A 26,468-nucleotide genomic window follows, 5' to 3' on the forward strand; every position below is an offset into this window, starting at 1 on the left:
TACCTTAACATACCTTACCCCACCTTACCTTACCATTCCTTACCATACCTTACCATACAGTACCTTACATACTTTACCGTACCTTACCTTACCATACCATACAGTACCTTACCCTACCTTACCGTACCTTACCTTACCATACCTAACAACCAGACTTTTGTTCGGACTATATCTTCTGGTGGAAGAATGAAATTGTATGAATTTACTTATCAAAATAATGTTTTAATGAAGATACTGTATGTTTCGCGTCGGGCCGAACAACTCCATTTACCTGTGACTGTATTCATGATACAGCACTGCCTCTTACCTGTGACTGTATTCATGATACAGCACTGCCTCGCGTGCCTTATTGCTTAATTACATATTACTTCTGAATATGAACCTCTTGTATCCATGGCAACAGGCCTACCTCCTTTCCCTCCCCTCAGTGCCAGTTCTACATCATTAGAACGTTCAGCTGCCACCTCACCTCATCACCTCACCTCATCACTTCACCATAGTACATCACCGCTGATACAAGTGATTCCACACCCTGATTGTTGGTGTTTCTAGGTCTCATTGAGGAAGAGAGGGAACTCACCAAGGTTGCATCCCGAATGTCACCCTATCCCCTGTGGGCCCGGGTCAAAAGTAGTGCACTTTAAAGGGAATAGGAGGGTGCCATTTGGGATGCAGAGCAGGAAATGTTAATTGATGCAGAGAGCCTTCTTAGACCTCCCAACCAAACGGGAGATTAGGCCCCACTGGGCTGTTTCATTATGGCTACAGGCTACAGGCCCCACAGTGTGTGTGTGTGTGTGTGTGTGTGTGTGTGTGTGTGTGTGTGTGTGTGTGTGTGTGTGTGTGTGTGTGTGTGTGTGTGTGTGTGTGTGTGTGTGTGTGTGTGTGTGTGTGTGTGTGTGTGTGTGTGTGTGTGTGCGTGCGCGTGCGCGTGCGCGTGCGCGTGCGTGTGCGTGTGCGTGTGGTACATAATGGTCTCAGCCTCCAAACTGACTACAAGGTAAAATACTTCTGCAGGCACTAATGATATGTGGGCCGTCTCTTCCTCACAAGGAAAATTTAAAAAGCGAAATCCTGAAAATGATATCTAATTAGCAACACGTGTTAATTATAGGTGTCTGTAATTGCATAGTAACCTAGGAATTGTGTGTGTCTGTATGGGCGCATGTGTGTTAATGCGTCTGTGCGTCTGTGTGTGTGTGTGTGTGTGTGTGTGTGTGTGTGTGTGTGTGTGTGTGTGTGTGTGTGTGTGTGTGTGTGTGTGTGTGTGTGTGCGTGCGTGCGTGCGTGTGTGCGTGTGTGCGCGTGTGCGTCTGTGTGTGCGTCTGTGTGTGCGTCTGTGTGTGTGTGTGTGTGTGTGTGTGTGTGTGTGTGTGGGTGTGTGATTGTCATAATGAAACCACCTGGTATGCTGATATTATTCAGTAATTACACGTTATGTTTTTTATAAAGTCCAAACAAGGTCTTTCACCTGAGATAATTACTTCTCTGTCAGGTCATCCTAAAACTTTTAGTTGTCATCACATAATTTATCATATTATAGAAGAATTCGTATTTATTGCTATTTACAACGTAAACTGGGGAGTGATTGGCTATGAGCTAGACTGTAAACTGGGGAGTGATTGGCTATGAGCTAGACTGTAAACTGGGGAGTGATTGGCTATGAGCTAGACTGTAAACTGGGGAGTGATTGGCTATGAGCTAGACTGTAAACTGGGGAGTGATTGGCTATGAGCTAGACTGTAAACTGGGGAGTGATTGGCTATGAGCTAGACTGTAAACTGGGGAGTGATTGGCTATGAGCTAGACTGTAAACTGGAGTATGCTTTTGCAGCCAGCGGCACTTGCCGATGAGTGTAATTTGCTCAATATTAGGAGTTGAGTTCACATAATTAGAAGTAATATATTATCCTCTTTTCTACTGTAGGTATGTAATTAAACATGTATTTATTCTGTTGTTGCTAGCAATATTCATAAAAAACATTGGGGCCAAGCTTCCTGCCATCCAGGACCTCTATACCAGGCGGTGTCAGAGGAAGGCTGAGCTTCCTGCCATCCAGGACCTCTATACCAGGCGGTGTCAGAGGAAGGCCCTAAAAATGGTCAAAGACTCCAGCCACCCTAGTAATAGACTGTTCTCTCTGCTACCGCACGGCAAGCGGTACCGGAGCACCAAGTCTAGGTCCAAAAGGCTTCTTAACAGCTTCTACCCCCAAGCCATAAGACTCCTGAACAGCTAATCATGGCTACCCGGACTATTTGCATTCCCCCCCCACCCCCACCCCAACCCCCTCTTTTACGCTGCTGCTACTCTGTTCATTATATATGCATAGTCACTTTAACTCTACATGTACATATGACCTCAATTACCTCGACTAACCCGTGCCCCCGCACATTGACTCTGTACCGGTATCCCCTGTATATAGCCTGTATATTGACTCTGTACCGGTACCCCCTGTATATAGCTGTATATAGCCTGTATATTGACTCTGTACCGGTCCCCCCTGTATATAGCCTGTATATTGACTCTGTACCGGTACCCCCTGTATATAGCTGTATATAGCCTGTATATTGACTCTGTACCGGTCCCCCCTGTATATAGCCTGTATATTGACTCTGTACCGGTCCCCCCTGTATATAGCCTGTATATTGACTCTGTACCGGTACCCCCTGTATATAGCTGTATATAGCCTGTATATTGACTCTGTACCGGTCCCCCTGTATATAGCCTGTATATTGACTCTGTACCGGTACCCCCTGTATATAGCTGTATATAGCCTATATATTGACTCTGTACCGGTCCCCCCTGTATATAGCCTGTATATTGACTCTGTACCGGTCCCCCCTGTATATAGCCTGTATATTGACTCTGTACCGGTACCCCCTGTATATAGCTGTATATAGCCTGTATATTGACTCTGTACCGGTACCCCCTGTATATAGCCTGTATATTGACTCTGTACCGGTCCCCCCTGTATATAGCCTGTATATAGCCTGTATATTGACTCTGTACCGGTCCCCCCTGTATATAGCTGTATATAGCCTGTATATTGACTCTGTACCGGCCCCCCCTGTATATAGCCTGTATATTGACTCTGTACCGGTCCCCCCTGTATATAGCCTGTATATTGACTCTGTACCGGTCCCCCTGTACATAGCTGTATATAGCCTGTATATTGACTCTGTACCGGTCCCCCTGTATATAGCCTGTATATTGACTCTGTACCGGTCCCCCCTGTATATAGCTGTATATAGCCTGTATATTGACTCTGTACCGGTCCCCCCTGTATATAGCTGTATATAGCCTGTATATTGACTCTGTACCGGTACCCCCTGTATATAGCCTGTATATTGACTCTGTACCGGTACCCCCTGTATATAGCTGTATATAGCCTGTATATTGACTCTGTACCGGTCCCCCCTGTATATAGCCTGTATATTGACTCTGTACCGGTCCCCCCTGTATATAGCTGTATATAGCCTGAATATTGACTCTGTACCGGTCCCCCCTGTATATAGCTGTATATAGCCTGTATATTGACTCTGTACCGGTCCCCCCTGTATATAGCTGTATATAGCCTGTATATTGACTCTGTACCGGTACCCCCTGTATATAGCCTGTATATTGACTCTGTACCGGTCCCCCCTGTATATAGCTGTATATAGCCTGTATATTGACTCTGTACCGGTCCCCCCTGTATATAGCCTGTATATAGCTGTATATAGCCTGTATATTGACTCGGTACCAGTCCCCCCTGTATATAGCTGTATATAGCCTGTATATTGACTCGGTACCAGTCCCCCCTGTATATAGCCTGTATATTGACTCTGTACCGGTATCCCCTGTATATAGCCTGTATATTGACTCTGTACCGGTCCCCCCTGTATATAGCCTGTATATTGACTCTGTACCGGTCCCCCCTGTATATAGCTGTATATAGCCTGTATATTGACTCTGTACCGGTCCCCCCTGTATATAGCCTGTATATAGCCTGTATATTGACTCTGTACCGGCCCCCCCTGTATATAGCTGTATATAGCCTGTATATTGACTCTGTACCGGTACCCCCTGTATATAGCCTGTATATAGCCTGTATATTGACTCTGTACCGGTACCCCCTGTATATAGCCTGTATATTGACTCTGTACCGGTCCCCCCTGTATATAGCTGTATATAGCCTGTATATTGACTCTGTATCGGTACCCCCTGTATATAGCTGTATATAGCCTGTATATTGACTCTGTACCGGTCCCCCCCTGTATATAGCCTGTATATTGACTCTGTACCGGTCCCCCTGTATATAGCCTGTATATTGACTCGGTACCAGTCCCCCCTGTATATAGCCTGTATATTGACTCTGTACCGGTCCCCCTGTATATAGCCTGTATATTGACTCGGTACCAGTCCCCCCTGTATATAGCCTGTATATTGACTCTGTACCGGTCCCCCCTGTATATAGCCTGTATATTGACTCTGTACCGGTCCCCCCTGTATATAGCCTGTATATTGACTCTGTACCGGTCCCCCCCTGTATATAGCCTGTATATTGACTCTGTACCGGTCCCCCCTGTATATAGCCTGTATATTGACTCGGTACCAGTCCCCCCTGTATATAGCCTGTATATTGACTCTGTACCGGGCCCCCCCTGTATATAGCTGTATATAGCCGGTATATTGACTCTGTACCGGTCCCCCCTGTATATAGCTGTATATAGCCTGTATATTGACTCTGTACCGGTCCCCCCTGTATATAGCCTGTATATTGACTCTGTACCGGTCCCCCCTGTATATAGCCTGTATATTGACTCTGTACCGGTACCCCCCTGTATATAGCTGTATATAGCCTGTATATTGACTCTGTACCGGTCCCCCCTGTATATAGCCTGTATATTGACTCTGTACCGGTCCCCCCCTGTATATAGCCTGTATATTGACTCTGTACCGGTCTCCCCTGTATATAGCCTGTATATTGACTCTGTACCGGTACCCCCTGTATATAGCTGTATATAGCCTGTATATTGACTCTGTACCGGTCCCCCCTGTATATAGCTGTATATAGCCTGTATATTGACTCTGTACCGGTCCCCCCTGTATATAGCTGTATATAGCCTGTATATTGACTCTGTACCGGTCCCCCCTGTATATAGCCTGTATATTGACTCGGTACCAGTCCCCCCTGTATATAGCTGTATATAGCCTGTATATTGACTCTGTACCGGTCCCCCCTGTATATAGCCTGTATATTGACTCTGTACCGGTCCCCCCTGTATATAGCTGTATATAGCCTGTATATTGACTCTGTACCGGTCCCCCCTGTATATAGCCTGTATATTGACTCTGTACCGGTCCCCCCTGTATATAGCTGTATATAGCCTGTATATTGACTCTGTACCGGTCCCCCTGTATATAGCCTGTATATTGACTCTGTACCGGTCCCTCCTGTATATAGCCTGTATATTGACTCTGTACCGGTCCCCCCTGTATATAGCTGTATATAGCCTGTATATTGACTCTGTACCGGTACCCCCTGTATATAGCTGTATATAGCCTGTATATTGACTCTGTACCGGTCCCCCCTGTATATAGCCTGTATATTGACTCTGTACCGGTCCCCCCTGTATATAGCCTGTATATTGACTCTGTACCGGTTCCCCCTGTATATAGCTGTATATAGCCTGTATATTGACTCTGTACTGGTCCCCCCTGTATATAGCTGTATATTGACTCTGTACCGGTCCCCCCTGTATATAGCTGTATATAGCCTGTATATTGACTCTGTACCGGTCCCCCCTGTATATAGCCTGTATATTGACTCTGTACCGGTCCCCCCTGTATATAGCTGTATATAGCCTGTATATTGACTCTGTACCGGTCCCCCCTGTATATAGCCTGTATATTGACTCTGTACCGGTCCCCCCTGTATATAGCTGTATATAGCCTGTATATTGACTCTGTACCGGTCCCCCCTGTATATAGCCTGTATATAGCCTGTATATTGACTCTGTACCGGTCCCCCTGTATATAGCCTGTATATTGACTCTGTACCGGTCCCCCCTGTATATAGCCTGTATATAGCCTGTATATTGACTCTGTACCGGTACCCCCTGTATATAGCCTGTATATAGCCTGTATATTGACTCTGTACCGGTACCCCCTGTATATAGCCTGTATATTGACTCTGTACCGGTCCCCCCTGTATATAGCTGTATATAGCCTGTATATTGACTCTGTACCGGTACCCCCTGTATATAGCCTGTATATTGACTCTGTACCGGTCCCCCCTGTATATAGCCTGTATATTGACTCTGTACCGGTCCCCCCTGTATATAGCCTGTATATAGCCTGTATATTGACTCTGTACCGGTACCCCCTGTATATAGCCTGTATATAGCCTGTATATTGACTCTGTACCGGTACCCCCTGTATATAGCCTGTATATTGACTCTGTGCCGGTCCCCCCTGTATATAGCTGTATATAGCCTGTATATTGACTCTGTACCGGTACCCCCTGTATATAGCCTGTATATTGACTCTGTACCGGTCCCCCCTGTATATAGCCTGTATATTGACTCTGTAACGGTCCCCCCTGTATATAGCCTGTATATTGACTCTGTACCGGTCCCCCTGTATATAGCCTGTATATTGACTCTGTACCGGTCCCCCCTGTATATAGCTGTATATAGCCTGTATATTGACTCTGTACCGGTCCCCCCTGTATATAGCTGTATATAGCATGTATATTGACTCTGTACCGGTCCCCCCTGTATATAGCTGTATATAGCCTGTATATTGACTCTGTACCGGTCCCCCCTGTATATAGCCTGTATATTGACTCTGTACCGGTCCCCCCTGTATATAGCCTGTATATTGACTCTGTACCGGTCCCCCTGTATATAGCCTGTATATTGACTCTGTACCGGTACCCCCTGTATATAGCCTGTATATTGACTCTGTACCGGTCCCCCCTGTATATAGCCTGTATATTGACTCTGTACCGGTCCCCCTGTATATAGCTGTATATAGCCTGTATATTGACTCTGTACCGGTCCCCCCTGTATATAGCTGTATATAGCCTGTATATTGACTCTGTACCGGTCCCCCCTGTATATAGCCTGTATATTGACTCTGTACCGGTCCCCCTGTATATAGCTGTATATAGCCTGTATATTGACTCTGTACCAGTCCCCCTGTATATAGCTGTATATAGCCTGTATATTGACTCTGTACCGGTCCCCCCTGTATATAGCCTGTATATAGCCTGTATATTGACTCTGTACCGGTACCCCCTGTATATAGCCTGTATATTGACTCTGTACCGGTCCCCCTGTATATAGCTGTATATAGCCTGTATATTGACTCTGTACCGGTCCCCCTGTATATAGCCTGTATATAGCCTGTATATAGCCTGTATATTGACTCTGTACCGGTCCCCCCTGTATATAGCTGTATATAGCCTGTATATTGACTCTGTACCGGTCCCCCCTGTATATAGCCTGTATATAGCCTGTATATTGACTCTGTACCGGTCCCCCCTGTATATAGCCTGTATATTGACTCTGTACCGGTCCCCCCTGTATATAGCCTGTATATTGACTCTGTACCGGTACCCCCTGTATATAGCCTGTATATTGACTCTGTACCGGTCCCCCCTGTATATAGCCTGTATATTGACTCTGTATCGGTCCCCCCTGTATATAGCTGTATATAGCCTGTATATTGACTCTGTACCGGTCCCCCTGTATATAGCTGTATATAGCCTGTATATTGACTCTGTACCGGTACCCCCTGTATATAGCCTGTATATAGCCTGTATATTGACTCTGTACCGGTACCCCCCTGTATATAGCCTGTATATTGACTCTGTACCGGTCCCCCCTGTATATAGCTGTATATAGCCTGTATATTGACTCTGTATCGGTACCCCCCTGTATATAGCTGTATATAGCCTGTATATTGACTCTGTACCGGTCCCCCTGTATATAGCCTGTATATTGACTCTGTACCGGTCCCCCCTGTATATAGCCTGTATATTGACTCGGTACCAGTCCCCCTGTATATAGCCTGTATATTGACTCTGTACCGGTCCCCCTGTATATAGCCTGTATATTGACTCTGTACCAGTCCCCCCTGTATATAGCCTGTATATTGACTCTGTACCGGTCCCCCCTGTATATAGCCTGTATTTTGACTCTGTACCGGTCCCCCTGTATATAGCCTGTATATTGACTCTGTACCGGTCCCCCCTGTATATAGCCTGTATATTGACTCTGTACCGGTCCCCCCTGTATATAGCCTGTATATTGACTCTGTACCAGTCCCCCCTGTATATAGCCTGTATATTGACTCTGTACCGGGCCCCCCCTGTATATAGCTGTATATAGCCGGTATATTGACTCTGTACCGGTCCCCCCTGTATATAGCTGTATATAGCCTGTATATTGACTCTGTACGGTCCCCCCTGTATATAGCCTGTATATTGACTCTGTACCAGTCCCCCCTGTATATAGCCTGTATATTGACTCTGTACCGGTACCCCCCTGTATATAGCTGTATATAGCCTGTATATTGACTCTGTACCGGTCCCCCCTGTATATAGCCTGTATATTGACTCTGTACCGGTCCCCCCTGTATATAGCCTGTATATTGACTCTGTACCGGTCCCCCCTGTATATAGCTGTATATAGCCTGTATATTGACTCTGTACCGGTACCCCCTGTATATAGCTGTATATAGCCTGTATATTGCCTCTGTACCGGTCCCCCTGTATATAGCTGTATATAGCGGCAGGTAGCTTAGTGGGCGGCAGGTAGCTTAGTGCGGCAGGTAGCTTAGTGGGCGGCAGGTAGCTTAGTGGGTAAGAGCGTTGTGCCAGTAACCGAAGGTCGCTGTTCTAATCCCCGAGCCTAGGTGAAAGTCTGTCGATGTGCCCTTGAGCAAGGCACTTAACCCTAATTGACTCCTGTAAGTCGCTCTGGATAAGAGCGTCTGCTAAATGACAAAATAAAATTATAAAATAAAATAATATAGCCTGTATATTGACTCTGTACCAGTACCCCCTGTATATAGCCTGTATATTGACTCTGTACGGTCCCCCCTGTATATAGCCTGTATATTGACTCTGTACCGGTCCCCCCTGTATATAGCCTGTATATTGACTCTGTACCGGTCCCCCCCTGTATATAGCTGTATATAGCCTGTATATTGACTCTGTACCGGTCCCCCCTGTATATAGCTGTATATAGCCTGTATATTGACTCTGTACCGGTACCCCCTGTATATAGCTGTATATAGCCTGTATATTGACTCTGTACCGGTACCCCCTGTATATAGCTGTATATAGCCTGTATATTGACTCTGTACCGGTCCCCCCTGTATATAGCCTGTATATTGACTCTGTACCGGTCCCCCTGTATATAGCCTGTATTTTGACTCTGTACCGGTACCCCCTGTATATAGCCTGTATATTGACTCTGTACCGGTCCCCCCTGTATATAGCCTGTATATTGACTCTGTACCGGTCCCCCCTGTATATAGCCTGTATATTGACTCGGTACCAGTCCCCCTGTATATAGCCTGTATATTGACTCTGTACCGGTCCCCCCTGTATATAGCTGTATATAGCCGGTATATTGACTCTGTACCGGTCCCCCTGTATATAGCTGTATATAGCCTGTATATTGACTCTGTACCGGTCCCCCTTAGCTGTATATAGCCTGTATATTGACTCTGTACCGGTCCCCCTTAGCTGTATATAGCCTGTATATTGACTCTGTACCGGTACCCCCCTGTATATAGCTGTATATAGCCTGTATATTGACTCTGTACCGGTCCCCCTGTATATAGCCTGTATATTGACTCTGTACCGGTCCCCCCCTGTATATAGCCTGTATATTGACTCTGTACCGGTCCCCCCTGTATATAGCTGTATATAGCCTGTATATTGACTCTGTACCGGTACCCCCTGTATATAGCTGTATATAGCCTGTATATTGCCTCTGTACCGGTCCCCCCTGTATATAGCTGTATATAGCGGCAGGTAGCTTAGTGGGCGGCAGGTAGCTTAGTGGGCGGCAGGTAGCTTAGTGGGTAAGAGCGTTGTGCCAGTAACCGAAAGGTCGCTGGTTCTAATCCCCGAGCCAACTAGGTGAAAAGTCTGTCGATGTGCCCTTGAGCAAGGCACTTAACCCTAATTGCTCCTGTAAGTCGCTCTGGATAAGAGCGTCTGCTAAATGACAAAAATAAAATAAAAAATAAAATAAAATAATATAGCCTGTATATTGACTCTGTACCAGTACCCCCTGTATATAGCCTGTATATTGACTCTGTACCGGTCCCCCCTGTATATAGCCTGTATATTGACTCTGTACCGGTCCCCCCTGTATATAGCCTGTATATTGACTCTGTACCGGTCCCCCCTGTATATAGCTGTATATAGCCTGTATATTGACTCTGTACCGGTCCCCCCTGTATATAGCTGTATATAGCCTGTATATTGACTCTGTACCGGTACCCCCCTGTATATAGCTGTATATAGCCTGTATATTGACTCTGTACCGGTACCCCCTGTATATAGCTGTATATAGCCTGTATATTGACTCTGTACCGGTCCCCCCTGTATATAGCCTGTATATTGACTCTGTACCGGTCCCCCTGTATATAGCTGTATATAGCCTGTATATTGACTCTGTACCGGTCCCCCCTGTATATAGCTGTATATAGCCTGTATATTGACTCTGTACCGGTACCCCCTGTATATAGCTGTATATAGCCTGTATATTGACTCTGTACCGGTCCCCCCTGTACATAGCTGTATATAGCCTGTATATTGACTCTGTACCGGTACCCCCTGTATATAGCCTGTATATTGACTCTGTACCGGTACCCCCTGTATATAGCCTGTATATTGACTCTGTACCGGTACCCCCTGTATATAGCCTGTATATTGACTCTGTACCGGTACCCCCTGTATATAGCTGTATATAGCCTGTATATTGACTCTGTACCGGTCCCCCCTGTATATAGCCTGTATATTGACTCTGTACCGGTCCCCCCTGTATATAGCCTGTATATAGCCTGTATATTGACTCTGTACCGGTCCCCCCTGTATATATCTGTATATAGCCTGTATATTGACTCTGTACCGGTCCCCCCTGTATATAGCCTGTATATAGCCTGTATATTGACTCTGTACCGGTCCCCCCTGTATATAGCCTGTATATAGCCTGTATATTGACTCTGTACCGGTACCCCCTGTATATAGCCTGTATATTGACTCTGTACCGGTACCCCCTGTATATAGCCTGTATATTGACTCTGTACCGGTACCCCCTGTATATAGCCTGTATATTGACTCTGTACCGGTCCCCCCTGTATATAGCTGTATATAGCCTGTATATTGACTCTGTACCGGTCCCCCCTGTATATAGCTGTATATAGCCTGTATATTGACTCTGTACCGGTACCCCCTGTATATAGCCTGTATATTGACTCTGTACCGGTACCCCCTGTATATAGCCTGTATATTGACCCTGTACCGGTCCCCCCTGTATATAGCTGTATATAGCCTCCCTACTGTAATCACATTTCTTTATTTGCTATTTTTATTTTTTACTTATCTATGTTTTACTTTTTTATTTTATTTTCTTACAACTGCATTGTTGGTTAAGGGCTTGTAAGTAAGGATTTCACTGTAATGTCTACACCTGTTGTATTCGGCGCATTCTGCCTCCCCAATGGTATCTGCTTGGTTCTGTCTGTCTTTCCGTCTGTCTGTCTGTCTGTCTGTCTGTCTGTCTGTCTGTCTGTCTGTCTGACTGTGCTACTTCCTTACTGGTGATATAAAATAAACTAGTCTAAGTCTAGCATGGTAGGACATAGCACAACTCTTTCTGTCACTACTCACTACTGTGAAAGGAATGATATCATCACTATGTACAATCCAGAACTATAGAGGAGGATGTAATGTGGGACATGTGAAGGCTGGGCATGCCACTCTGTGTGTTTTTTGGGGTAGGACTGGCATTCCATTTCCATTTCTTACCCCCAGTGGTGACTGCTCACCATAGCTAGGAAATTCTGTACTATCTATATAAACCATGGGGCATAACTGGAACATTCTGAAGGGACCCGCCCTAGTCTGTCATGTCCTATCGCATCTGTCGTCTCTTCATGTTTCACTCAGATCTGGGTCAAATACATTATGTCAAACACTTGTTTGAGGTAAGTTTGATTTGGCTTGGAGTTGAAGTATTTGAAAGTGTTTGACATAAAGATTTGACCAAGGTCTAATCTCTAGCATTCACAACATTCTGAGGGATGGACTGGGGAAGGGGAGGAGAGGACTGGGGAGGTGGAGGACTGGGGAGGTGGAGGAGAGGGGAGGACTGGGGAGGTGGAGGGGAGGACTGGGGAGGTGGAGGGGAGGACTGGGGAGGTGGAGGGGAAGACTGGGGAGGTGGAGGGGAAGACTGGGGAGGTGGAGGAGAGGGCTGGGGAGGTGGAGGAGGAGGTGGAGGACTGGGAGGGGAGGAGGTGGAGGGGAAGACTGAGGTGGAGGGAGGACTGGGGAGGTGGAGGGGAGGACTGGGGAGGTGGAGGGGGAGACTGGGAGGTGGAGGAGGTGGGGAGGGCTGGGGGAGGTGGAGGGGGAGGACTGGGGAGGTGGAGGGGAGGACTGGGGAGGTGGAGGAGAGGGGAGGACTGGGGAGGTGGAGGGGAGGACTGGGGAGGTGGAGGAGAGGGGAGGACTGGGGAGGTGGAGGGGAAGACTGGGGAGGTGGAGGGGGAAGACTGGGGAGGTGGAGGAGAGGGGAGGACTGGGGAGGTGGAGGAGAGGGGAGGACTGGGGAGGTGGAGGAGAGGGGAGGACTGGGGAGGTGGAGGAGAGGGGAGGACTGGGGAGGTAGAGGAGAGGGGAGGACTGGGGAGGTGGAGGAGAGGGGAGGACTGGGGAGGTGGAGGGGAGGACTGGGGAGGTGGAGGGGGAAGACTGGGGAGGTGGAGGAGAGGGGAGGACTGGGGAGGTGGAGGGAGGACTGGGGAGGTGGAGGGGAAGACTGGGGAGGTGGAGGGGAAGACTGGGGAGGTGGAGGAGAGGGGAGGACTGGGGAGGTGGAGGAGAGGGGGGAGGACTGGGGAGGTGGAGGAGAGGGGAGGACTGGGGAGGTGGAGGAGAGGGGAGGACTGGGGAGGTAGAGGAGAGGGGAGGACTGGGGAGGTGGAGGAGAGGGGAGGACTGGGGAGGTGGAGGGGAGGACTGGGGAGGTGGAGGGGAAGACTGGGGAGGTGGAGGAGAGGGGAGGACTGGGGAGGTGGAGGGGAGGACTGGGGAGGTGGAGGGGAAGACTGGGGAGGTGGAGGGGAAGACTGGGGAGGTGGAGGAGAGGGAGGACTGGGGAGGTGGAGGAGAGGGGAGGACTGGGGAGGTGGGAGGGGAGGGGAGGACTGGGGAGGTGGAGGGGAAGACTGGGGAGGTGGAGGGAGGGGAGGACTGGGGAGGTGGAGGGGAGGGGAGGACTGGGGAGGTGGAGGGGAAGACTGGGGAGGTGGAGGAGAGGGGAGGACTGGGGAGGTGGAGGGAGGACTGGGGAGGTGGAGGGGAGGACTGGGGAGGTGGAGGAGAGGGGAGGACTGGGGAGGTGGAGGGGAGGGGAGGACTGGGGAGGTGGAGGGGAAGACTGGGGAGGTGGAGGAGAGGGGAGGACTGGGGAGGTGGAGGGAGGGGGGAGGACTGGGGAGGTAGAGGGGAGGGGAGGACTGGGGAGGTGGAGGGGAAGACTGGGGAGGTGGAGGAGAGGGGAGGACTGGGGAGGTGGAGGAGAGGGGAGGACTGGGGAGGTGGAGGGGGAGGGGAGGACTGGGGAGGTGGAGGGGAGGGGAGGACTGGGGAGGTGGAGGGGGGGGGAGGACTGGGGAGGTGGAGGAGAGGAGAGGATTAGGGAGGTGGAGGACTGGGGAGGTGGGGGGGACTGGGGAGGTGGAGGCCTGGGGAGGTGGAGGAGAGGGGAGGACTGGGGGAGGTGGAGGGGAGGACTTGGGAGGTGGAGGAGAGGGGAGGACTAGGGAGGTGGAGGGGAGGACTGGGGGAGGTGGAGGAGAGGGGAGGACTGGGGAGGTGGAGGGGAGGACTTGGGAGGTGGAGGAGAGGGGAGGACTAGGGAGGTGGAGGAAAGGGGAGGACTGGGGGAGGTGGAGGGGAGGACTTGGGAGGTGGAGGAGAGGGGAGGACTGGGGAGGTGGAGGGGAGGACTTGGGAGGTGGAGGAGAGGGGAGGACTAGGGAGGTGGAGGGGAGGACTTGGGAGGTGGAGGAGAGGGGAGGACAAGGGAGGTGGAGGACTGGGGAGGTGGAGGGGAGGACTAGGGAGGTGGAGGAGAGGGGAGGACTGGGGAGGTGGAGGGGAGGACTTGGGAGATGGAGGAGAGGGGAGGACTAGGGAGGTGGAGGACTGGGGAGGTGGAGGGGAGGACTAGGGAGGTGGAGGACTGGGAGGTGGAGGGGAGGACTAGGGAGGTGGAGGAGAGGGGAGGACTAGGGGAGGTGGAGGGACTGGGGAGGTGGAGGGGAGGACTAGGGAGGTGGAGTGGAGGGGGAGGACTAGGGAGGTGGAGGACTGGGGAGGTGGAGGGGAGGACTAGGGAGGTGGAGGACTGGGGAGGTGGAGGGGAAGACTGGGGAGGTGGAGTGGAGGGGAGGACTAGGGAGGTGGAGGACTGGGGAGGTGGAGGGGAGGACTAGGGAGGTGGAGGGGAGGACTGGGGAGGTGGAGGGGAAGACTGGGGAGGTGGAGGGGAGGGTGAGTGACATTTGGAAGACATGTGTACATTGTGTTGTTATGATGTGTCTCCTGTCTCCTCAGATGGTGTTTGAAGTGGTGACCTCCGGCCATCGCGGCCTGCTGGCCATCAAAGACGTGGTGCTCCAGGGCCACCAGTGCAGTAAGTCTCCCTCACACACACACACACACACACCACAACACACACACATTAGCACACACACAGACACACACACAAAGAAAGCCCTCTCCTCTCTGCCTGCCTATATAAAATACATCATCATACTATCCTCCTTGTCCTTTTCCTGACACCTCCAGATATCAATATAGTACAGAGACACTATATCTTTCTCAAGGTGTTAGGAACACACAACAACATGCCTTCTCACAGCTCTCTCTCTCTCTCTCCCTCCCTCCTCTCTTCCCTTCCTCTCTCCCTCCCTCTCGCTCTCTCCCACCCTCTCTCTCCCTCCCTCCCTTCCACCCTCCTTCCCTTCTTCCCTCCTTCTCTCTCTCCCTCCCTAGAGAGACAGAGAGGGAACGTGAGAATGAGAGCGAGAGAGAGGAAGAGAGGGAATGGAGGAGAGAGAGAGAGAGAGAGAGATGGAAGAGAGAGAGAGAAAGAGAAAGAGAGAGAGAGAGCAAGAGGGAGAGAGAGAGAGCAAGAGGGAGAGAGCGAGGGAGAGAGAGAGAGAGAGAGAGAGAGAGAGAGAGAGAGAGAGAGAGAGAGAGAGAGAGAGAGAGAGAGAGAGCAAGAGAGAGAGAGAGAGGGAGAGAGCGAGGGAGAGCGAGGGAGAGCGAGGGAGAGAGAGGGGGAGAGAGAGAGAGAGAGAGAGACAGAGAGAGAGAGAGAGAGAGAGCAGAGAGAGAGAGAGAGAGAGCAGAGAGAGAGAGAGAGAGAGAGAGAGACAGAGAGAGAGAGAGACAGAGAGAGAGAGAGAGAGAGAGAGACAGAGAGAGAGAGAGAGAGAGAGAGAGAGAGAGAGAGAGAGAGAGAGAGAGAGACAAGAGAGAGAGAGAGAGAGAGAGAGACAGAGACAGAGACAGAGAGAGAGAGAGAGAGAGAGAGAGAGAGAGAGAGAGAGGGATGAAAACAAATATAGCAGATAGCCTTATTTTGAATCCTCTATGTATTGTCTCTTTCCATAAGAGTGTTGGCCAGCCAAAGCCTCTGTCCTATCTATCCTCTGGTCTATCTATCCTCTGGTCTATCTATCCTCTGGTCTATCTATCCTCTGTCCTATCTATCCTCTGGTCTATCTATCCCCTGGTCTATCTATCCTCTGTCCTATCTATCCTCTGGTCTATCTATCCTCTGGTCTATCTATCCTCTGGTCTATCTATCCTCTGTCCTATCTATCCTCTGGTCTATCTATCCTCTGGTCTATCTATCCTCTGGTCTATCTATCCTCTGTCCTATCTATCCTCTGGTCTATCTATCCTCTGGTCTATCTATCCTCTGGTCTATCTATCCTCTGGTCTATCTATCCTCTGGTCTATCTATCCTCTGGCCTATCTATCCTCTGGTCTATCTATCCTCTGGTCTATCTATCCTCTGTCCTATCTATCCTCTGGTCTATCTATCCTCTGTCCTATCTATCCTCTGGTCTATCTATCCTCTGGTCTATCTATCCTCTGGTCTATCTATCCTCTGGTCTATCTATCCTCTGGTCTATCTATCCTCTGTCCTATCTATCCTCTGGTCTATCTATCCTCTGGTCTATCTATCCTCTGTCCTATCTATCCTCTGTCATATCTATCCTCTGGTCTATCTATCCTCTGTCCTATCTATCCTCTGGTCTATCTATCCTCTGGTCTATCTATCCTCTGGTCTATCTATCCTCTGTCCTATCTATCCTCTGGTCTATCTATCCTCTGGTCTATCTATCCTCTGGTCTATCTATCCTCTGTCCTATCTATCCTCTGTCCTATCTATCCTCTGGTCTATCTATCCTCTGGTCTATCTATCCTCTGTCCTATCTATCATCTGTCCTATCTATCCTCTGGTCTATCTATCCTCTGGTCTATCTATCCTCTGTCCTATCTATCCTCTGGTCTATCTATCCTCTGTCCTATCTATCCTCTGGTCTATCTATCCTCTGTCCTATCTATCCTCTGGTCTATCTATCCTCTGGTCTATCTATCCTCTGTCCTATCTATCCTCTGTCCTATCTATCCTCTGGTCTATCTATCCTCTGGTCTATCTATCCTCTGGTCTATCTATCCTCTGGTCTATCTATCCTCTGTCCTATCTATCCTCTGTCCTATCTATCCTCTGGTCTATCTATCCTCTGGTCTATCTATCCTCTGTCCTATCTATCCTCTGGTCTCTTACATTGAACTGTGAGCACTAAGCAATGCTACTCAGTCTGAATAGGATTTAACAGCAAGTGCTGCATTGGTTGAGCTACCGTAATGATAATTTAACAACATGCAGTAATGGCTGCTAAATACATGACACTTTTGTAGCATTTTTTTTTTTTTTTTTTAGGTTGTGTGTGTGTATAGGAAGAGACCATAGATCGTCTAATTTTAATCCAAATTTCAACCACAAATCAACCATAGGATTTCAAGGTTTGGTTTATTTCAAGTTGAATTCACATATGTTGACAACTCAATCGAATATAAACCAAAATTGCATGTTGGTTGATCAGACTTACTTGACAGGTAGTAGACTATAATATGCAGAGTGAGTGTTTCTGCATGTACCACAGCCTATGCTACCTGAACATATAGTGCATTCGTAAAGTATTCAGACCCCTTTACCTTTTACATTTTAGTCATTTAGCAGACGCTCTTATCCAGAGCAACTTACAGTTAGTGAATACATATATATTTTTTTATACTGGCCCCCCGTGGGAATCAAACCCACAACCCTTGCGTTGCAAACGCCATGCTCTACCAACTGAGCTACAACCCTGCCGGCCATTCCCTCCCCTACCCTGGACGACGCTGGGCCAATTGTGCGCCGCCCCATGAGTCTCCCGGTCGCGGCCGGCTGCAACGGAGCCTGGATTCGAACCAGGATCTCTAGTGGCACAGTTAGCACTGCGATGCAGTGCCTTAGACCACTGCGCCACTCAGGAGGCGCATTTTGTTACGTTACAGTCTTATTCTAAAATGAATTAAATTGTTTTTTCCCCCCTCATCAATCTACACACAATACCCCATAATGACAAAGCAAAAACAGGTTTTCAGAATTGTTTGCAAATGTATTTTATTTTTTTAAACCCGGAAATATCACATTTACATAAGTATTCAGACCCTTTACTTAGTACTTTGTTGAAGCACCTTTGGCAGCGATTACAGCCTCGAGTCTTCTTGGGTATGACGCTACAAGCTTGGCACACCAGTATTTGGGGAGTTTGTCCCATTCTTCTCTGCAGATCCTCTCAAGCTCTGTCAGGTTGGATGGGGAGCATCACTGCTGGAAGGTTCTCCTATCTTCACAGAGGAACTCTGGAGCTCTGTCAGAGTGACCATTGGGTTCTTGGTCACCTCCCTGACCAAGGCCCTTCTCCCCCGATTGCTCAGTTTGGCCGGGCGGCCAGCTCTAGGAAGAGTCTTGGTGGTTCCAAACTTCTTCCATTTAAGAATGATGGAGGCCACTGTGTTCTTGGGGACCTTCAACGCTGCAGAAATGTTTTGGTACCCTTCCCCAGATCTGTGCCTCGACACAATCTTGTCTCGGAGCTCTACGGACAATTCCTTTGACCTCATGGCTTGGTTTTTGCTCTGACATGCACTGTCAACTCTGGGACCTTATATAGATGTGTGTGCCTTTCCAAATCATGTCCAATCAATTGAATTTACCACAGGTGGACCCCAATCAAGTTGTAGAAACATCTCAAGGATGATCAATGGAAACAAGATGCACCTGAGCTCAATTTCGAGTCTCATAGCAAAGGGTCTGAATAGTTATGAGCTCCAGTGGTATGTTCTGCAATCTCAGCTACAATCAATACTATCATGTCTCTCCATCAATTAAATCACAGGTAGCTTACAAGCTTTAATAATCAATGCTATATCACACAGAGCACAGATCAGGTTGTTATATGCAAACTATCTGGTGACCAAACAATCACACGCTCTAACACACACATATGCACACACATGCAAATGTTCACAGGATCCAGTAGCTAAATTCCTATAAATGTTATGTCAATGAGATGGATTTCCATAGTAAGGCACAAGTTTCTGCGCTGCATACAAATGTAGCAGAAGTTGATCAATGAAAACACTTGTCACCATGACGACGACGTGGTAGGCGCTTAAGTGTAGAAATGTGAACGGATCAATACGCCGCTTAGTGAGTGATGGTCGGGTTTCTCTCTGAGCGATATTCGTACGTATGGGGTGCATTCCAATTGACCAGAGCCAAAAGTAGTGCACTATTTTTTATTTATTTGACCTTTATTTAACTAGGCAAGTCAGTTAAGAACAAATTCTTATATACAATGACGGCCTACACCGGCCAAAACCGGACGACGCTGTGCCAATTGTGCGCCGCCCTATGGGACCCCCAATCACGGCCGGTTGTGATACAGCCTGGAATCGAACCAGGGGGTCTGTAGTGATGCCTCGAGCTCTGAGATGCAGTGCCTTAGACCGCTGCGCCACTCGGGAGGCCATATATGGAATAGGGTGCCATTTGTGGTCCTCTGTAGCTCAGCTGGTAGAGCACGGCGCTTGTAACGCCAGGGTAGTGGGTTCGATCCCCGGGACCACCCATACACAAAAATGTATGCACACATGACTGTATGTCGCTTTGGATAAAAGCGTCTGATAAATGGCATATTATTATATTTTTACAAAATATAGGTCCTAGTGGAACAGAGGCAATTCACTTTGTGTTTAATATGACCGTGTGGGATATCGGCTAGCTCTGAGGTGTGATTAGTACTGCCTGTGTGGTCCTTTGCCTCCCCTTACAACACAGCATTTTAGAAGACATGTTGAGCAATGACTTTTCAAATAAGTTACCTTACACGTTATGTTGGCTGACAATTTGTTAGCTACGCTAGCCTTACGAACCGCATAGCATATCATTACAGCAGTATGTACCGGTATGTTAGCTAGATAACTAACGTTAGTTGGCTAATAATTCAATCAAACTTGCCAGTATATTAACTATATGCTCTCTAACTAACTACCCAACGTTTATTGACTTGATTATTCCCGTTATTCTTAGGTTAGCTAACTGGTATAGTCGTTGTGCGTTCTCAATGGACATTCGGGTGCTTTCGTAAATTCGCTCTGGCTATCTACTCCGATTTCAGAGCACTCTCGTCTGAGTGTACCAGAGCGCAGAATAAGTGATGAATTAACGAACGCTCAACACCCGTTGAATGGTGTCAGTAAACGTCGGCAAAAAAGCGTAATTAAATTGTTGCCAGCAGCATAGTTACAGTCACCAATGCTCTGGATAACATGAAAACAGACTAACCAGCTCTGCTAGGGCGAGTAAAATGGTCAGAGTGAGGTGTTCTCTCATTTGTGTCTGGAAGTAGCTAGCAAGCTAGCCAATGTTAACCAGTTAGCTTGGGTGCTTGACTGCCGTTGTAAGGTCAGAACGCTCTAATCGACCCTACTCCTCGGCCAGAGCATCCAGTGTGCGCTCTGAAACGCTCCGAGAGCGAAGAGCTCTGAATTTACAAATGGACAATCTGACAACGCTCTGAATTCACAAACGCCCAGAGCGCAGTCTGGCACTCCAGATTGAATTTAAGAACACACCCGAAGTCGCAAAATGTCTAGCTAGTAATTTGTTATGCTAACTGTTGCATAGCAACAGTATCAACTTCCGGTAGACAGGCGAAGCGCTTGTATGCTCAACTGAAACGATACCGTTCGTTTACAGTATACTAAAATGAACTAATAGTATATAGCATGTAGTATATACTCATTAAGTATGTAGTATACAGTATGTTAGTATGGGTATTCGAACACAGCTTATGTCTTCTAATTAAATATATAATATAGAATGATATACGGTGCATTCAGAAAGTTTTCAGACCCCTTCCCTTTTTCTACATTTTGTTACGCTACAGCCTTATTCTGAAATTGATTAAATAAAATAAATCCTCATCAAGCTACACACAATACCCCATAATGACAAAGTGAAAACTGGCTCTCATGAGGACCCACGACAGCAAAGGAAGACCCAGAGTTACCTCTGCTGTAACTCTGGGTCTTCCTTTCCTGTGGCGGTCCTCATGAGAGCCAGTTTCATCATAGCGCTTGATGGTTTTTGCGACTGCATTTGAAGAAACGTTCAAAGTTCTTGAAATGTTCCGTATTGACTGACCTTCATGTCTTAAAGTAATGATGGACTGTCGTTTCTCTTTACTTATTTGAGCTGTTCTCGCCATAATATGGACTTGGTCTTTTACCAAATAGGGCTATCTTCTGTATACCACCCCTACCTTGTCACAACACAACTGATTGGCTCAAACGCATTAAGAAGGAAAGAATTTCCACAAATGTACTTTTAAGAAGGCACACCTGTTAATTGAAATGCATTCCAGGTGACTACCTCATGAATCTGGTTGAGAGAATGCCAAGAGTGTGCAAAGCCGTCATCAAGGCAAAGGGTGGCTATTTGAAGAATCTCAAATTTAAAATATATTTTGATTTGTTTAACACTTTTTTGGTTACTACATGATTCCATATGTGTTATTTCATAGTTTTGATGTCTTCACTATTATTATACAATGTAAAAAATAGTAAAAATAAAGACAAACCCTGGAATGAGTAGGTGTGTCCAAACATTTGACTGGTACTGTATATATATATATATACTGTATATTAATATAAATATATATTACTGTATATTAATATATATATATGTATATATGTTTGTTTGTGTATTTATAGTGAACACCCCTCACTTCCTGACCATAAAGGGTGTAGAGGTCAACGCTGGACAGACGGCCGCCTTCCACTGTACTGTCAACGGACGACAGAGGGACAACTTCAACCTCTGGTTACAGGTGACTACAACACCTTGTCCTGACCTTTAACCCCTGACTCTAACCTTCCATTGTACTGTCAACAGAACACAGAGGGACAGTGTGTGTGGGGCAGCAGAGTGGTAGAGGTCTAGTCGCCAGATATTCCATCACTTTAACAAACAGCTCCTCGTTAGCAGAAGAGCAGCAACACAAACATTAAGTCAAGTCCCCTGATGACACTAATGGAGAAATATCTCTAATGAACAAATGTCCCCCATCTGCCTGTGGTGGTGCTGTGTAGGGGTGACAGCTGGAGGGGGGGGGGATGACACTCATAACTACACACACACTCATGTGAGCACAAAACACACACACACACTTTTGCTATTGTACTTCTGTTCCGACCACAAACATCCTGTCGTCAGAGAAAATAGAAAAAAAAGCTCCTCAGTTTGAAGACACACCTTGCAGTCACGTGATTAGCCAAATTCTAATGATCCCAAAAATATTCAACAGGAGTTTCACTGCTCCTTATCCCAGGGTTGACCAGGCCACTTTGCCTTTACAGAGATGGAACCAGACTCATGTCAACCCTCCTCCTCTCCCCCCAGCCCTGCAGGCATAGCCCCGCCCACACCGCCTGACATTCCCCATCAACACCAGCCCTTATGACAGTCAGAGAGGGTTATGGTCAAAGATGATCCTTTATGTTGACAAGATTAAATACATGCCCTTAAAGATGGAGGGCGAGATCAGGTGGGACAATTCTAGCCAATGAGAGGGTAGATACGCGCGTGAACAAAAGGCGCAATTCCGATATGAAAGATGAAGGGTGTTGAATATTCGATGATGGGTGTTGTCGTCAACCACCTGAATTCCGTAGCGAAGGTATTTCAAATTCATCGACCTCGTGAATACACATTAGCCCGTCTTGAATTTCAACAGGAACAACAACTCCGATATATATGTGTTTATTCTTGAAGTTGCCGGGACGTCACGTGCATCACACTTATATCAGTACACTCGTAACAACCTGAGCATTACGAAACATTTATTCGATCAAATAAGCAATTCATGTTCATCTTGACTAAATTTGATACTCTGTCATTGCCCCCCCCCATACAAAAACTCCTCACCTGCTTAATAATTAAGGATCTGCTTAACGTGGACAGATTGTGGTTAGAGATATGGGTCTCGCTTCGCCTCCCTCTCTCTGGTGTGGTTCAGTTCAGTCTACAACTGGGTTCCCAGCAAACAGGGGACGTCTTAAGGTCTTCGGTAACGTTCCCATTAGGTCCCTTTAAGGGTTTCAGTGAGACGTTATCCCACTCTAGGAACAGTAAAACATTAACCTCAGGACCATAAGAAGACGTTCAGTACGGGTCCCGGTTTGATCGCAGTATAGGGTCGTAATAAGGTATTTTGATGTCCATTAGGGAACGTTATGAAAAGTGGTAGGATGTTATCCATGGGACATTCAATGACCACAAGGGAACATTTCATGATGGTCAAGGGACACGTTTCATGATGGTCAAGGGAACGTTTCATGATGGTCAAGTTTCATGATCGTCAAGGAGACGTTTCATGATGGTCAAGTTTCATGATCGTCAAGGAGACGTTTCATGATGGTCAAGGGGACGTTTCATGATGGTCAAGGGGACGTTTCATGATGGTCAAGGGGACGTTTCATGATGGTCAAGGGGACGTTTCATGATCGTCAAGGCATTATTGGCATTTTTACTACATTATCAGATGCTACAAGGGTATTGGTGGACGCGAGGCCCCTATGAAGTCCACTAAACGACCTTTAACCCCTGACTGTGTTCTAACAGGGTCTTGGTGGACGCGAGGCCCCTATGAAGTCTACTAAGCCGTGGAACAACCGACGCTTCATTGGGACCTTCGACGTGGAGAACACCACTAAGGGAGACTCTGGACGCTACCGATGTATTGTCCATTCTGACAATGGAGTCGGGGTGTCCAACTATGGAGAACTCACCATAAAACGTAAGTACTGTAATGTCCAACTATGGAGAACTCTCCATTAAACATAAATACTGTAGTGTCCAACTATGGAGAACTCACCATTAACTCGACGCTACCGAGTACTGTCATTGAAGTCGTCCAACTATGGAGAACTCACCATAAAACGTAAGTACTGTAATGTCCAACTATGGAGAACTCTCCATTAAACATAAATACTGTAGTGTCCAACTATGGAGAACTCACCATTAAACGTAAATACTGTAGTGTCCAACTATAGAGAACTCACCATTAAACGTAAATACTGTAGTGTCCAACTATGGAGAACTCACCATTAAACGTAAATACTGTAGTGTCCAACTATGGAGAACTCACCATTAAACGTAAATACTGTAATGTCCAACTATGGAGAATTCACCATTAAACGTATATACTGTAGACATCATTCACTCTCCTCCAAACCTTTTACATTACGTTCAAGTGCTTGTGGTGGATTGTAAAATGGAACTACAATAGAACAACTGAAATAGCCCCAACATTCCCCAAACCCTGCATGACCTTCATGAATAAAAGCACATGAAAAACACATAAACAACAACAATGAAATGATTCAGAAGTGGCCTGGGATGTGTGTACTCTATAAAGTCCTGCCATTGACCCAGTGGAGCAGACACACCCATTCCACCCTAAAGGAGACGGACCCATTCCACCCTAAAGGAGTAAGACCCATTCCACTCTAAAGGAGTAAGACCCATTCCACCCTAAAGGAGTAAGACCCATTCCACTCTAAATGAGTAAGACCCATTCCACCCTAAAGGAGTAAGACCCATTCCACCCTAAAGGAGTAAGACCCATTCCACTCTAAAGGAGTAAGACCCATTCCACCCTAAAGGAGTAAGACCCATTCCACCCTAAAGGAGTAAGACCCATTCCACCCTAAAGGAGTAAGACCCATTCCATATTGTCGGATATTATTCATTGTCGGATATTATTCATTCTAATCAGAGAGGTTTTTTACATGGAAGATACATTGGAGATAATATAAGGCAAGTATTGGAAACAATAGAACACAATGAAAAATATGGGAAACCAGGCCTGCTATTCATAGCAGACTTCGAAAAGGCATTTGATAAAGTTCGACTGGGGTTTATATATAAATGCATGGAGCATTTAAATTTTGGAGAATCTCTTATAAAATGGGTCAAAATCATGTATAGTAACCCTAGGTGTAAAATAGTAAATAATGGCTATTTCTCAGAAAGTTTTAAACTGTCAAGAGGAGTGAAACAAGGTTGTCCACTATCGGCATATCTATTTATTGTGGCCATCGAGATGTTAGCTATTAAAATCAGATCCAATAATAATATCAGAGGATTAGAAATACAGGGCTTAAAAACAAAGGTGTCATTGTACGCTGATGACTCATGTTTTCTTTTAAATCCACAACTAGAATCCCTCCACAGCCTCATAGAGGATCTAGATACATTTTCTAACCTCTCTGGATTACAACCAAATTATGACAAATGTACTATATTACGTATTGGATCACTAAAAAATTTAATTTTTACATTACCATGTAGTTTACCAATAAAATGGTCTGATGGTGATGTGGATATACTCGGAATACATATCCCAAAGGAAATAAATGATCTCACTTCAATACATTTTAATAGAAAGTTAGCAAAAATAGATAAGATCTTACTACCATGGAAAGGAAAATGCCTGTCAATTTGTGGAAAAATCACCCTGATTAACTCTTTAGTATTATCCCAGTTTACCTATTTGCTTATGGTCTTGCCTACGCCTAGCGAACAGTTTTTTAAATTATATGAGAAAAAAATATTCAATTTGATTTGGAACGGCAAGCCAGACAAAATTAAAAGAGCATATTTATATAATGAATATGAATTCGGAGGACAGAAATTATTAAATATTAAAGCATTAGACCTATCACTAAAAGCTTCAGTCATACAAAAGTTATACTTAAATCCGAACTGGTTCTCAAGCAAATTAGTAAAGATTGTCTCACCCAATGTTCAAGAAAGGCCTTTTTCCCTTTATTCAGATTACAACCTCTCACTTTCAGTTATTTGAAAAGGAAATAATCTCCCAAATGTCACTATTTCTAAAACAAGCCATAGAAAGTTGGTTGCAATTTCAATTTAATCCTCCAGAAACGACAGAACAAATAATGCAACAAATATTGTGGTTAAATTCAAATATACTAATTGACAAAAAACCTTTATTTTTGACAGAATGTTTAAAAAAGGTATAATCTTCGTAAATGATATCATCGGTAGGACTGGTGGAGTTATGTCGCACATGCAGCTAACAAAAACATATGGAAATGTCTGCTCTACCCAAAATTACAACCAAATAATTGCAGCCTTACCGCAAAAGTGGAAGAGGAAAGTGGAAGGGGAGAAAGTAAGGAACTTGTCTGTCGGCCTTGCATTAAAGAACATAATTGGTTAAGGACAACTGTGATAAATAAAAAAGTATATCAGTTTCACTTAAGGACCAAAGGATTGACAGCCGTCCCATATAGATTGCAAAATAGTTGGGAAGAGATCTTTGACGTCCGATCCCATGGCATAGTGTTTATGAACTGACACGCAAAACGACAGCGGATTCAAAAATTAGAATCTTTCAATTTAAATTATTATATAAAATTCTTGCTACCAATATAATGTTATTTATATGGGGGATACAATCTTCCCAGCTCTGCAGATTTTGCTGTGAAGAGACATAATCATTA

General features: G+C 46.4%; 1 protein-coding gene across 1 annotated transcript in view; it reads left to right on the forward strand.

Annotated features, from left to right (window-relative positions):
* LOC121535702 (receptor-type tyrosine-protein phosphatase mu-like) overlaps positions 1–26,468 on the forward strand; it is a 427,462-nt gene that overhangs the window by 152,468 nt on the left and 248,526 nt on the right. Inside the window, exons 4-6 of the mRNA XM_045205919.1 lie at positions 14,859–14,937; positions 21,651–21,766; positions 23,560–23,734. Coding sequence (XP_045061854.1) covers positions 14,859–14,937; positions 21,651–21,766; positions 23,560–23,734 — 370 coding nt within the window. The remainder of the gene's footprint in view (positions 1–14,858; positions 14,938–21,650; positions 21,767–23,559; positions 23,735–26,468) is intronic.

The sequence above is a fragment of the Coregonus clupeaformis genome, chromosome 21, assembly GCF_020615455.1.
Source record: "Coregonus clupeaformis isolate EN_2021a chromosome 21, ASM2061545v1, whole genome shotgun sequence".
Taxonomy (NCBI): domain Eukaryota; kingdom Metazoa; phylum Chordata; class Actinopteri; order Salmoniformes; family Salmonidae; genus Coregonus; species Coregonus clupeaformis.